This window comes from Convolutriloba macropyga, chromosome 11, assembly GCF_964194025.1.
Source record: "Convolutriloba macropyga chromosome 11, txConMacr16.3, whole genome shotgun sequence".
NCBI lineage: Eukaryota > Metazoa > Xenacoelomorpha > Acoela > Convolutidae > Convolutriloba > Convolutriloba macropyga.
The window spans coordinates 39242664-39257852 of NC_134478.1; the positions used below are offsets into that span (position 1 = coordinate 39242664).

Here is a 15189-nt window from a genome sequence, read left to right on the forward strand (position 1 = left end):
GTAGAACAGTATTTTTCAACATAACTCTCAACGTTGCAAAAACAACCCATATTTTCTGTCAAAGAAACCCTTGGGAGTATCCAAAAAAGAAGTATTGCACAATTTGAAAGACACAGAATCAATACAAACTCCCACACTCTACAAATTACACACACACAGACACACACACGCAAACATGCACACACATACACACACGAACACAATCAAAACAAAAAAAATCCAACACAGAAAACATTTTTTTAAACTTTTCTCTTTTATAACTGATCTTTACTCAAGTTTCGTCATCGTTCAATTAGGTCTTCTTCGTTTGTGCTCAATAACCAAATGTGGACTGGTTGAAGCAATTGTAGAGATAATTTTAATTTGGCAGTCAACTTTGAAATGTAACTTTACAAAGAATCTCGAAAAATTTTGCCATTTTTTATGTCTCAGCAGCAGCATTATCTGGTTTAAGCAAGGTTCATTTCTGTTTTTTTTGTATTCTCTTGACAACTGGCTTCGGACCTCTTGAGGCAATTTCATGAGTAACTATAAAATTGAAACCAGTGTTTCAATTTGTTTTGTGAGGTTTCATGAGCGTACTGGGCCTATTATTATTGTTTTAAAAGCCTTGCAGAATTTACAGCAGATAGGTTTAACCAACAACATTTTCGTTCCGAACACATTTGAAACCGCAAATTTTAGCAAACATTGTTTAATTGTTATAATTTTTTATAGATTTCTGACAGTTTTTGCACTCCTGCATCTATTTGTCTCTAACATGTAAGGGAACGTTATTGGTTTTCCTCAAGGTCTTTTGTTCAGTAGCACTGAGCATTGACTGTCAGTAACTCTTTTTGTTCTGCGTTTTCACATTTCGGTGGATTATTTTTGAAGAATCGAAAAATTTAAATTTTTTTTATGTGAACTGAAAAAGAAAAAGTAATCTTCATTTTTCAAAAAACTTCTTCATTTTTTATCCTAAGATTAAAACCATCAATTTTTTTTTCAGTTTCTCAATTTCTCAAAGCGTCTGCAATCTGGGAAACGTCGATTCAAAGATTTCAAGATATCAATAGAAGTTGTAACCTTTTTATTAAGTTTTTCATTTAGTTAATCAGCAAACCCTCTAACTCTCCTATTCTTCCATTTTGCATTATAATAGATGATGTTAATCGAACAATCAGCTCTAGAAACATAATGATTATAGATAAAATGTTAAGAAAAAGTTCTCTTCTTTAATCTTTAAATAAAGATTTCGATTGATTTGATGCTCAATCGATCAGACCGGTGTCAGCGGTTCTAAAAACTTTGAAAAGGTTAGTTTTGGAAAAAATTGATTTTCCCGCAAAGACAACTGTAGAACTTGGAAAAAACGTTTTTCTACTTTTAGATTTACATTTCAAAGTTGATTTATACAATTTTGAAAAGTATAAATTTTCTGATAATTTCCGTTTCCTAAAAAAACTGTTCAATACAGAGAAGCTTGCTTTGGTTCTTGCAATAGTTATTAATCAGCAGAAAACAGAGAGGCAGAAAAATTTAAATAAATTTTTCAGAAAGAAAAAAAATATTTGTTTTTTTCAACCTTTTGGTCAACAAATAATAATTCTTAGTTCTTAGGCTTTAAACTGTAAAGATTTACTCGTTACAAAAAAACTCTTTTTGACCTAACTAGTTTTAATAAAAATATCCTTGGTTTGTTTTTAGCTTCCTTTATAATTTCCATACGATTTGTCACAACTCTCCCTCCGCGCAATTTTGCGAGTTTTCTTTTTCGATCTTTCCTTCGAAATTTTAAAAGTGTTCCCATTTTCTCAAAATCGAAGATCAAGAGGGCTAAAAATGACGTTTTTCTTTTTTTTGCGATGCAAAAACAAAAAGTGAAAATTTGACTGAAAAAAGCCAGCCTTGCTTATATATTCCCCCATTGACAGTAGATGGCAGGAGAGACACAACAGCTTGCAAGAAATAAATTCAACATTCAAAGGCGGGTTATCTTAGTCTTTTTAAGCAATGTTTGTTGAAATACCTTCCTGGAAAAACACGGCATAATAAAAAATAAGATGGCAGAGTTTGAGGTTTAGATAAAAGTGGGCCCAGCAATTGAAAAAAAGTATAATTTTAGAATATAAGAGAATTTGCAAAATCATTAAAATTGTATGCTAGATTATAAGCAACGGTTGACGTGTAATTAGAAAGATTTTTTTATTTATCTTCTTAGAACATTTTTCCACCATGGTTGAAAATTCTTTTTAAAAAACTTTGCTTATATTTGTTTTGCTGTGGAGTTTTTGCTGAACAATTTAATTACATTTGGTTGATGAGGCCAAGACTCATACTTTATTGCTTTGACGTAAGAAACTAAACGTTACAACTCCAACTGTTGCCAGTAAAACCTAATTTGACAATCACAGCTTCGGAATAAACCCAGACCGAACGCCAAGTGTAAATCGGTATCGGGCAATTGTAAATGCAAGTTTCCCATGTAATACGTTTTGCTCGCCATCTCGTTAGACATTTTCTTCTTTCAACCGTAAAAACAATGTTCAACAGCCATGGTGGTGCACAATGGAGAGCAAACATCTACGGAGAGAGAGAGAGAGAGAGTTCGTGGGTTCGGTTACCGTACGTGACTTTTTTTGCACTTGGCCCAAGTCTGACCATTGCAAAATCAGACTAAACTCAAGTCTGACAAGTCAAAAAAGTGACATGAATCAGTCTATGATTTAGTCATGATAAGGAATTGCTTTTATACTGGCCCAGTACTGAAACGCTTTTGGAGTTAGGTACGGGAAGACGAAAAGCAATTAAAAACTTCTAAAACAGCAAAACAGCTTTAAAAACATATATAGATCGGGAGTAAAAAACTAAAAAAATGATCAAAAAGCTCATAAACGTGTTTTTAAACGCCTTTAATTTTACCATTGTGTGCAATAAAGTCAATATTAACCGCAAAAAAAGGAAAAGGAATGAGAAACAGAGGTGTAAAAAATGCGAAAAACGAAATTGATCGTTTTGCAAAAATTACTTTTAGTATGGTTTTCTAACACTAGTTGAGAAAAAAGTAACGACCAAATAACCATTCGCTATTTTCTGCACTTTCAGATTTTTTTATTTAACTGTAGGTAATAATTTGGAATAATGTTTCTAACCTTTTAAATCATTTCACAACAGAAAATTGGGTTGCCACAATTCAGTAAAAATAAAAAATATTTTTGCTTCCTTGAGTTCAGTTTGCTGCAAAATATGCAGCTGTTTTTCTTCCATAGCCTGCAACTACTGAATGTCCGATGAGTATGTTTGACAGAGCTCTGATATCCCTTATATTATGGCTGGGAATATTGACTGTCTAAAAATATTCAACATAATATTGTATTGTGGCTTATATTTTAAATATCTGTTTAAGGTATCGGTTACTTTCTATATATTTAGAAAGTTAAGGAGATTTAAAAACTTGAGAAAATTAGAAACAATTTATATGGAATTGCCGTCACTTTTTGTTACAGAACATTGACGTCATGAAATGCGATATTTGAGGCAATATTATTGCAAGAGATCAGTTGTCCAATTTTTATGATTTCATCAAATCAAAGACACAGTCCCATTTTGGGAAACTCTGTACGCAATCAAACATAATCAGGGTTGCGTATGTGTCTACCCAGTTGTCCCCCAAATAGTCAACAAGACTCAACATTAAACGAGAGAATTGCAATTTGCCATCCTAGTGCTGAAAAACGCTAATCGAACAAAAAACAACAAGAGTACTCGCAATATTCCTTGCCAACCACATTAGTGTTTGTCACAATTAAATTGTTGAAAAATATCGAAGAGAAAAATAAATTGAGTTTTCAGAGGAGCAGATAATCCCTTTGATTTACTTCTTTGAGGCCCTGTTGTTTTTAAGAAAAAATGAGGTTATCGAAGGCCTTCTTCGAAGTAAGCGACCAAATGAGACCAACTTGAATACGAACTTTATTCTCAGATTTGGTTTCATTGATTCATATTGTCTTCGTTATTTGTCAAATTTTGAACAATTTGGCAAAATTTAGATTGCAAATATTTTGGTAAAAATTTTGATAACAGAAAGAACATTGATTCTCTGTTCTACAGTTGTTTTTGAGGCAGGGCTTCTATTTCTGGACAGATGTTACATAAAAACAAATGGTAAAACTTTTAGTAAAAGATAACTTTAATTGTTTCAAAAATGATCTTTTTACATACGTTACACATACCTAAAGAGACTATTTGAGCAGCTTAAATGAAAAAAATAGCTTTCAATTATATAAAATAAAATTGGTTAAAAAAGCATTGTTTTTTATAACAAAAATATAAAAACTAAAGCTCTATGAAAAAAGAACTTAAATTTATTTTCTGAATATTCTGTATCCATATTTTCAACTTTATCTTTAATCGAGCATCATCGAAACGATAAGCCAAGCTGCTGTTGCCTTTCATACAGCATCTTCAAACGTCCTATGAAATTGTTTTTCAGGAACCAAGACCAAGTACCAAGAAGTTTGCATTGATAAAGTCGAAACAAATAAAAATAAAAACACTGAATCCTTATTTTTGGGTTTCCAAAAAAACTGCTAGACAATTGGCTGGATATACAATCACACATGAAAGACGCCCGAGACAACAATCCCTTCACGATGAAGCATCAAAATTGGTACGCCTGACGATCCTAGAGAAAATCGCTTGGTAAACTCTACGATTTTGCTTATTATAGTTCTGGTTTTTAAATCAACATGAAATAGTTTTTTAGCTCTTATTTACCGTCTTTTCGCTATATTGTTTATGTGATGATTTGCCTGGAAAAAGTTTCAGGGTGCTCTTATTACCGTATGCTCGGACTGAATTTTTCTAAAGTTGTAAGTTCGCAAATCTACCTTTGCCCGTTCCCATCCGGATGAGAAGGCAGCAGGTGAACTCCACCATAAAATACTGGAAAATTTCAGAAGTTGGTTCTGTAAACAATCTTGAAAAAATTTTCCGAGAGTCTTGTGGCTATGTTATTATATCATAATATATTATTATACCGTAAATCAGACTCAGTAGCGCCCAAAATTGGCCTTTTGTCAGACCATTACAAGACGGAAATAATTTTGATGAAATCATTCTCGGACAGTAGTGGCGTCTGATCAAACTCTTGTGCACTTAAAAGTGGCTTGTGATCAAACAATCCCAGACGCAACTGACATTCGAGCTGTTCATCGCAGACGGCAGTGAGCTCTGATCTGAAAAAACCATTAGAGATTTCTACAGATTTTTTGGCGCTCCAATCAGTTTCCAGACGCGTTGAAATGGTTATGAAACTCACCGTGTGCTTACGACATGAGTCGGATCAGAGGCCACTTTCGCATGGACCTCGACCTAGGATAGTTTTGATGTTGGGTTGATTTTTTATGAGGAGCGAGATTTGGGCTCCGCGATTTATATAGTCGACTGGCTTTACTATACGTATGATGAGAACTTGGAGGTGCTGCACGGTTGTTGATAGCATGAGTGAATTGAAAGCAACCAAAATTTCGGCGAATTGTTCTCGATAGCATTGAAAACCTACTTGCAGGAGCTGCCTACATTTTGAACAAACGCGTATTCTGACTGCTGTTTGAAACAAAGGAAATTTATTGGGAAAGTTTAAACAAGATTTTTTTGCTGTATCTTTGGCAATAGATTGTATCCGTGAGTATGTGTACGAAAACCTAATTATCTCATCATGTAATAATTTCCAATGCTGTGTTCAACTTGTGTTCCTCGTTTCATTTTTTCGATTCTTTTTCTATCCCAATGCACATTCCCTCAGCTTAGTAATCCACATTAATTGAAATCAATTACATTTAAACACCATAAGAAAGTTCCAATTTTTATAATTAGATGACTATTAAATTTGTACATTGATTTGTTCTGAAAAAGTAAAATTAACGAAATAATCAGTCAATTATTTTTTTTGGATTAGTAGATACAGGTTGCAGATAGAAATTACTTCACAGAAACCAATTTCTTTGGTGGGAAAACCAATTTCAAGTTTTTGCGAAGCAAACGTAAACAAACACCCCGACATTTGTGGAGAAACAGGAATGATACTGAGAGTATCTGTAGGTCAATCTCCCGACCACTAGATGTCTTCCTTTCTTCAGTTCCTGTGATTTGTTCATCTGTTGTGTCAACTCATCCTTCCATCGTTCACAGCTCCAGTTTTTCCCAACTGATCGTAACTTTTCCTTCTTCTGTTTCACCTTTAGACTCTCAATTATCTGGGATATTTGTGTCTTCTCTGCTTCCTCGGGTTTTCCAACTTTTATGATTGGGATTTGAGGGCTTTCCAGATATATAGCGTCCAGAGGGTATTGACTGGCTGATGCCCAGAACCCAAGTCGTCTCTGGTAGCCTGATTTGTGCCGGTGGCAACAAGTCCCGGAATATCTTTCCAAATTTGCTCATCCTCCCATCCTCGATCACCTGCCTCTCTTCCTATGTTACTCATAACGCATACATGATCGTCTTTATCATCATTTCCTTGTATAGTTGCAAACACACTCCAATAACTATCAGGAAACTCTTTGTCAAGAATTGTCACTGTTGCGTGACATTTAGCAATGTTATTGTCGTTTATGGTGTTGAATGTGTTGTATGCAAGTTTCCTCCAATCCTCAGTCACTGAAACAAGATAGGAAATGATCGAATATGATCGGAAATGATCTTTCCCAGACGTAAATGAGCTTTTATTAGACTCAAATGCTGTGGGAAATTTTCCTGCGCCTCAATTGCACTCGAACCCACCTATGATCAGACTGAAGTGCGCTGGAATCCGCCTCTGATGAGACAGACTATCATACGATCTTCAGGCAGCCCCGACCACATAATTTCGAGTGCAGAGTGAGTATGGTTATAGGCAGACTTCGCCATTGACCTTAGTGTTTTGGGCTTTGACAGGTGTTTCTGTTAGGTGCTTCTTAGTTTTTACAGAATATATGGTACCAGTCTTTGTGTTGCGGTGCAACATTAATTGAATCACTTGCTTAGAAATGCTTTATTATAACGCTTTATGCTTAAGAATCTCAAGCTCGAAAAGACCAAGTGAATGTGATAATATCGTTTGAAATTATGAATATTTGGTTTCAGCACGTGGTTAATTATCATTGTTTTCCTCATCTTGCTCGGATTGCATTGAAGGTCATTGTATCAAAATCTATTGTAAATCGTAACATACCGGCCTCCTTGAACTGGTTCAACTTTATTAATATATCATTGAAACTGGCTTTCTGGTTAAGTGGTCAAATGTGGTAATAAGTTTTTCTCAGCAAACCATCACAAGTTTGTCGATACTTTCATAAATTCAATGAGTTCTTGTCTGCCAGTTTTGTACAATTGTAATTTACATTTTCTTGCTGTCATTCCTCGTCTGCATCCTCTGTTGTTCATTCTTCATCTGTGTCATTTTCTTTGTCAGATCTTAATGACGGCATGTCAATATCCTCTTTCATTAACAAGACCAGCTTGTTGACTGGTCGTATAAATAGTCCAGATGATGTCTTCAGTTCAACAACTCGAACTATTTTATCATTTCCATCAAAGACCTTTGTTATTCGTCCCATTGGCCACAGAGTGGGTGGTGTGTTCTCTTCCTTGATTATTACTACATCATTGATGTCAATATTTGGTTGTCCCGTTTGCCATTTTTTCCGTTGTTGTAAATTTGACAAATATTCTGTTGACCACTTCTTCCAAAAGTCTCTGATAAGATTGTCCATCCTCTTCTTCTGTCGTGTCAATGAAATTGTTTCTTTTCCTGTTGTTTTTGGTTCAGGCAGTGCTGTGATTGGTCGTCCTATCAAAAAGTGTCCTGGTGTAAGTGCTAAGGCATCATTGGGATCATTTGAAACGGACGTAATAGGCCTTGAATTTAAGATTGCTTCAATTTGTGTCAACAGTGTTGTGAAGTCTTCAAAAAACAATTTTGTTCTTCCAATGCTGCGGTACATGTGGCGTTTCAAGGATTTGACAGCGGCCTCCCATAGTCCTCCAAAATTTGGTGTTCTCGGTGGTATAGTAAGCCAAGTAATATTGTTCTCCTTGCCGAACGTTGATATCAAATCTTCAAACTCGTGCGTAGCTAAGGCTTGTCGAAACTCCAACTCTCCCTTGGTCCCAATGAAAGTTGTTGAGTTGTCGCTGTATATTGCATCAGGAATACCTCGACGAGACACAAATCGTTTAATGGCTGCAAGACAGTCGTCCTTGGTCAGAGACATAACTGGCTCTATGTGAACTGCCTTCGTACTGAAGCAAATGAAAATTGCAACGTATGTTTTCAAAAGCGTTCGAGTTCCATTTTTTGTGTAGAACTGTCCACAATAGTCGAGTCCGCAGTGACTGAACGCAAAGGACGGCACTACTCGCTCTCGAGGTAGATCTCCCATCTGAGGCTGTAACAATTTGGCATCAAAACGGATACATGGCTTGCATCTGTATAAGACACCTTTCACTACAGAAAGCCCTCCAGGTATCCAAATATTTCGTCGAAGCGTGTATAACGTCAGTTGAGGTCCTCCGTGAAGATTTTTCTCGTGTGCTTCTCGAATAAGCATTTCAGTGATTGGCGATTTTCTTGGAATAAGAACTGGAAATTTTCGGTCTATTGTGTAGGGTGAATTGGCTAGGCGTCCTCCAACTCGAATCACCTTATTTTCGTCATCAAAAAATGGTGAAAGGCTGTTGAGACTGCTGCTTCTAGGAAATTTTCGTCTTCTGTGTCTCCCTTTAGTGGCTGCTGCATAGGCGTTAACGAAACATTTTATTTCTCTGGTGTCATCTTTGTTAAATTGATGTACTGTTTCGCTAGAATTGTCTGTATTCCCGGTAGACACGATGTACAGTTGATCCCCAGGGCCCCCGGCCCAACCTATACCATGTCTGACATCCTCCCTTGAGACCCCGACAGCTTCTACGCTGTCAAGACATCCTGGGCCCCGGCCCTCCCTATACCTAAGGAATTGGTAATAGAAACTGAGCTGGCATTTGCACCTGCGTCCCCGGTGCTGACAAGACTACCTGGGCCCCCGGCCCTACCTATACCTAAGGAATTGGTAGTAGAAACATTATCATCTGCGCCCCCGGCGCTGAAAAGATTACCAGGGCCCCTGGCCCTACCTGTACCTAAGGAATTAGTAGAAACTGAGCTCGCATTTTCACCTGCGCCCCCGGCGCTGACAAGACTATCTGGGCCCCCGGCCCTACCTATACCTAGTGAACTAGTAGAAAAAGAGCTCGAACTTTCATCTGCGCTCCCAGCGCTGACAAGACTAAGACTACCTGGGCCCCCGGCCCTACCTATAACCTCAGGAGTACCGGCTGAACCTGAGCTCCAACTTTCGTCCGCGCCCTTGACGCTGACAAGACATCCCGGGCCTCCGGTCCCACCTAAGTGTTGAGGACCATTGGTAACTAAAGAGATCCCCGTGCCCTTGCCAATCCTGGTGTTGATGTAAGCACCTGGGCACCTGTACCACCAACCCCCTCTGGTCCAGTGGATTTGATACGTTGCTGAACGTATTGTTTTGTCGCATCTCTGCTGCTGTTGTTTGCATCTTCAGTGGGCTGATTCATGATGATCTTGTATTCATGAAGAAAGTTTCGCTGTATGAAGCTGTACAGTTGAAGTCGTCCTTCGTATAAATCTTTCCCTTGTAAAGAGACTGAATTATAAGTCCAGATCATTGGTTGAGACGTAGACTCATTACTATCAGTCCTTTCGTTTGGCGTTGAAGAGCATGCTTTTATGCTGTTCGACATTTTTGTTGTCCGTTGTTTCGCTTTTGAAGATTGAATTCTTCTCCTGATACTGCTGATGAACTTTTGGACATAGGTAAATATCCTTGTGACTTTATGTATTGACGAATGCCGATTTATCATCAAAAAAATTGCGTTATCTTCTTTAGATGAAATCATTGTCACGTTTTCAGATTGCACCTTTACTTCTTTCTTGGTCTCTTCTCCTGTAGGTGACAAAATGTCAAGTGAAGGCCAGGCGTTTTCAGGTTGCCGCAACCACTCTGGTCCATCCCACCAAAGCTTATGGTTCATCAAATCAGCGGCTGCTAATCCTCTGGAAGCACAATCCGCTGGATTATCTTCTGTTGGAACATATTTCCAACTACTGGCCGGAATAATTTCTTGTATTTTCGCTACTCGGTGGGCGACAAATGTTTTCCATTTCCTCGGATTGTAACTGTAGAATCTGACCACGCAAAAACCTTCGGAGTTGGAAACCGTTCATCGCTAATAGCATTTGTCACTGCCTCAACAAGCTTAGCTCCTAGCAGAGCAGCACAAAGTTCCAACCTTGGCACACAAACTGATTTAATTGGTGCAACTCTCGTCTTTGCTGTAAGCATTTTTGTTTCAATGAAATTGTCTGTCTCCTGTCTGATGAAAACGACAGCAGCATAAGCTGTTGTAGAAGCGTCGCAAAAGACGTGCAACTGCAAATCTGATTTCGTGGCTGGCTTGAGAACCTTCCGTTGAAGACTAATTTTTTCAAGATCCTTCAGTTGTGCTCGAAGTCGCAGGTACTGCTGTAGAATTGGGTCCGATAAAGCTTGATCCCAGCTAAGTTTGTCCATCCACAACAGTTGAACAAAGGATTTATGTTGAATAGTCGTTGGTGATACCCATCCCAGTGGGTCAAATAAACGTGAAACTTCTCAGAGGATTTGCCGTTTTGTAAATGGAGTTCCCTTGTCAAGTTTTACTGTGAAACCAAATTGATCAGGATTTGGATTCCACCTTATCCCAAGCGTCTTAATGACATAGTCTTCGCTTTCAATTATCTTCTCGTCTTCCGTTTCTCTGAAAGTGGCAGCTAGTCTTGATACAAGTTTTGAGTCGCTAGATACCCATTTCCGTATATCAAAACCTGCTGAAGCAAGAAGCGTAATAATGGCGTCCTGAAGCTTCTCTGCGGCTTCTGAATCTTGGCATCCTGTAAGTAGGTCATCCACATACATATCAGTTGTTAGTGACAAACGAAGTTTAGTGTTTGTTGTTTCTTCGGCAAGACGCAATGCCGTATGTTACCCGAGTCATACGATAAGTTTCAATCGCCTCTGAATTTGGATCTTTCCACAATAATCGGTGATAATCTTTGTCTTCCTTGTCCAATTCCACTTGCCTATACATTTTTGCAATATCAGCAGAAAGTGCTACTTGGTGTAGTCGAAATCGAACAAGAATGCTGAAAAGGTCTTTCTGAATTTTTGGTCCGACCATGAGTCTGTCGTTGAGAGATACTCCTGTTGTTGTCTTTGCGGATCCGTCAAAAACGACCCTCAGCTTGGTGGTAGTGCTTGACTCCTTGAACACACAATGATGACAAAGATAGTAGCAGTTTTCGACAGGCTTGACAAGTTCTGATGTTGGAATTTTCTCCATGTGTCCGAGATGAAAAAACTCTCCAATGAATTCTGCGTATCTCTTATAAAGGTCGGGTTGTCTTTCCAATCTGAATAGAAGACTGCGGAGTCGTTTTTTGGCTTGTTGAAGTGAATCTCCCAATGCTTTTGTCTCTTTTTTGAAGGGAAGTTTCACTATGAAGCGACCTTCAGGGCTTCTTCTAGTTGTTTCCTTGAAGTGATCATCGCAGCGTTTTTCTTCGGCTGTCCAAAGCTGCGCTGCTGGAACTTCTTCTATTTCCCAAAAACGCTGCAAATTTTCTGGCTCTGAAGAAACAAAGAAAGTCTGCAGATCGTTTGTATAGGTTTTGTCTGTCTGTTCCCTTCCAATAACGACTCAACCGAACATTGATAGCCTATATGTTATTCCACAGTTAGGCTCCTTTAGTCGATTGTTACCAATCATTATATCTTCATAATGAGATGCTCCGATCAAGAGGTCAATTGATGACGGCTTGTTGAAGTCTGGGTCAGAAGCTCCAACTCCTTTACTGTTTCCCATTGGCTGTTGTCAATGAACCGTGATGGCAGATTATCAGTCATTTTTGTCAAAACTGACGCACTAATATTGACAGTGGACGATCTGTTCCTTGATGAGATAAGAAGGTCCACGCGACCTTTGTTGTCTTGAACAGTCCCACCTAGTCCAAAAACTTTTGTGTTGCTGCTTTTCTTCTTCAATTGTAACCTTTGTACTGCTGATTCAGTTATAAGGTTGTTTTGTGAAGCTGAGTCTAGAAGTGCCCTAAGTAGAATTGTCTCGCCGTGAACATTAACGGCAACAATTGCGGTTTGAAGAAAGACTTCTTCTGAAGTTCGTTGAGTCATAGCTCCCGTGAACTTGTTTTCATCCTTAGCTCTTGCAATTGCTGTTGTTGTTATAGCGTTGTTCTTCTGTTTGTCATTTGCTTGAGTGCTGGTTGTTCCAATAGTTGTTTGCTGATTGGTGTTTTTGTTGTGAATGTTTTCACGATGAAGAAGAGTATGATGATTTCTACCACATGGCTTGCATTTCGATCCATTACAATCTTCTGATCTGTGTCCCGGTCGCAGACAATTGAAACAGAGTTTTCTAACCTTTATCAGCTCTGCACGTTCCCTTACTGAAAGTTTCTTGAACTTTCCGCATATGAAAATTCTGTGCGTTTCTTCACAACATTCGCATTGTTGCTCGGAAGTTGCCAAATGTGTGTGTAAATGTCGTTGGTTCCCGTTCATTTGAGTTTTTGTCGCTCCTACTCCATTTGGCGCAGTTGCCTCGAGTGCTTGTGCGCGTTCTTCTAACAAAAATTCTGAGCTCTGCATACCTTTGAGGTTCCTTGCCTTTTGAAGACAGCTACCATTGTTTTCTTGTCTCTGTAGGCAGCTTCTCACTGATCAAGTAAACAAAAAAGATGTCTTGACTGTTCACTGATTCTCCCAAATTCTGCAAGGCAAGTCGATGTTCGTCCATTGCTTCAATTAAATTTCTTAAGTCTCTGGCATTATCGGTTGTCAGTGATCGATACGAAACAATTGAATGCAGGTGTGTGCGAATGATGATCCTCTTGTTCTCGTATCTGTTTATCAGAGTATTCATAGCAATGTCGAAGTTGTGATCGGTAACTGGTATCGAGGCAAGCAGTTTGGCGGCATCACCTTTTACAGATGCTTTCAGATACTGCAACTTCTGACTTCCTTGAAGAGAACTGTTGTCGATGACTGCTCCTTTGAACAAATCAAAGAACGAAGTCCATTCCATATAATTACCCGAAAAAACTGGCAGATTGAGTTTTGGTAACTTGATGTTGGCTGAGTTCCTCATAGCATCGGAGAGCGTTGAAGTAGATGGCGTTGAAGTACCTGCTGCTGTTGAAGGTCCCTCAAAACGTTTCGTGAAGCGTTTGATCGCATCAATGTTCTGTGTCAACTTGTAATCAACTTCCTCGGACTCCAGAATGTCATTGTCCAGTGCTTCCGCCTCCGTCAAGTTCTGTTGAAGTTCTTGGTTCAAAGTTACCAGAAAATTCTGCTTTCGGGTGAGAAGTGTCGCTACCTGATTTAGCCTGTTGATGTCTGCTTCTGAAATGGTGTCTAGATCTTTTGACATGATATTTTCAGCCTCATTGTTAAACCTTGTAGCAACGCTGCGGTGTGATCCCCGCGACCGTTTCTGCATTTCAAGATTGGACATTTTGACTTGCTGTTGCCTTTGAGGGCGTTTTTTTCGTGTCTTTGATGCTGGTCTTTATTCGTATTAGTTTCGTTTGTCTTTTTCGTGGATTTTGCTGTGCTGAAAGCTAAAAACACACTAAATAAACGCAAAAGATGGGAAATCGGGTTTCACTTAATCCCCCCTCCAAAAAATGCGGCCAATTTTTGCGCGCGAACTTAGTGCTATTACTTCGGGGGAGCAAACCTAAACTAAAAATTTCGTGTTCTCTGCGAGAACTGAGAAAGAGATTGTTTTCCCCGAAGTTTCACAAAAAAGTTTTTGTAACCCTTGAGATATAGTTCTCCCACTAGATAACTTTACCGGGTCTCAGAATTAGGTTAATCAACCTTGTTATACAGGTTAATCAACTTGTATAACATGAGGGGGGATGTGTTATCTAGTGGGGGGTCCGCTTTTAACTTCCCCTTTAAGTTTCCCCTTTTAGATTTTTTGCTAAAATTTTTGAGAGAGTTAATGCTTTTGGTGCCTAATGCTTTGACTATTTTATCCTTAACCTATTTGTCGGCGGACCAAATGTTGCGGTGCAACATTATTTGAATCACTTGCTTAGAAATGCTTTATTATAACGCTTTATGCTTAAGAATCTCAAGCTCGAAAAGACCAAGTGAATGTGATAATATCGTTTGAAATTATGAATATTTGGTTTCAGCACGTGGTTAATTATCATTGTTTTCCTCATCTTGCTCGGATTGCATTGAAGGTCATTGTATCAAAATCTATTGTAAATCGTAACACTTTGAATGTTACATCGAGTGATTTTGTAAGCTGTAGAATACACACTAGACAAAGTTCAGGTAACTTTACTTTTAATCAGCTATCGTATTTATCTCTGGGTAAAATAAAGGTAAACGGCATTAAAGTTACTTTAAGTTAACCCTAATTTGAGTTGAGGTAAACATTTATCTTATCGATGTAAATTTGAATTTTGTAACGCATCAGTTACGCTAATGTACTTTTTCAGTTATGTATTCCTTAAGGTCATTTACTATGAATGGATGCCATATACACCTTGGAGTTCGTTTAAGTCTTCGACAAGTGGGGTATAAAAGACAAATTGATGTTTTCAACTTGATTCAACCTAGACTTTTTGTTCTAAAAAACAATCTAATCAGTTTTGGACATGTCGTTTTATTCATATAAAGTTTAATCATGAAACAGTTAACTTTAATCCCTGCTGCATTGCTAGCAGCAACGCATCCATGAAAAAAATGAATAGGAAAAGATTTTTTGTGTTCTATAGGCTGTAATTATGTAAGGCCGATTTTAAAAATTAGTTTTTATTCATATATATATATATATATATATATATATATATATATATATATATATATATATAAATAAATATATATACGTGTGTGTGGGTGTGTGTGTGTGTGTTGTGTGTGTGCGTGTGTGTGTACTTATAGACAAAAATCATTTTTTTAAATGGGCCTTACAGAATTAGAGAATTGAACACAACGAATCTTCTCCTATCTATTTTTTTTCACAAATGCGATGCTGCTATAAATGCAATAAAGAATAAAGTCAACTGTTTCTTAA

General features: G+C 37.9%; 2 protein-coding genes across 2 annotated transcripts; both read right to left on the reverse strand.

Moving 5' to 3' along the window:
• Positions 1 to 7403: 7403 nt before the first annotated feature.
• LOC142349124 (uncharacterized) lies at positions 7404 to 11415 on the reverse strand. The gene is made up of 4 exons (XM_075400537.1): positions 11073 to 11415; positions 9486 to 9680; positions 8971 to 9141; positions 7404 to 8887 (listed from the first exon to the last, which is right to left on the reverse strand). The coding sequence occupies exons 1-4, from the start codon at positions 11413 to 11415 to the stop codon at positions 7404 to 7406; spliced, it is 2193 nt and encodes a 730-aa protein (XP_075256652.1).
• Positions 11416 to 11867: 452 nt separating this feature from the next.
• LOC142349125 (uncharacterized) lies at positions 11868 to 12740 on the reverse strand. Its single transcript, XM_075400538.1, has one exon. It carries the CDS (start codon positions 12738 to 12740, stop codon positions 11868 to 11870), a length of 873 nt encoding a protein of 290 aa, XP_075256653.1.
• Positions 12741 to 15189: the final 2449 nt, after the last annotated feature.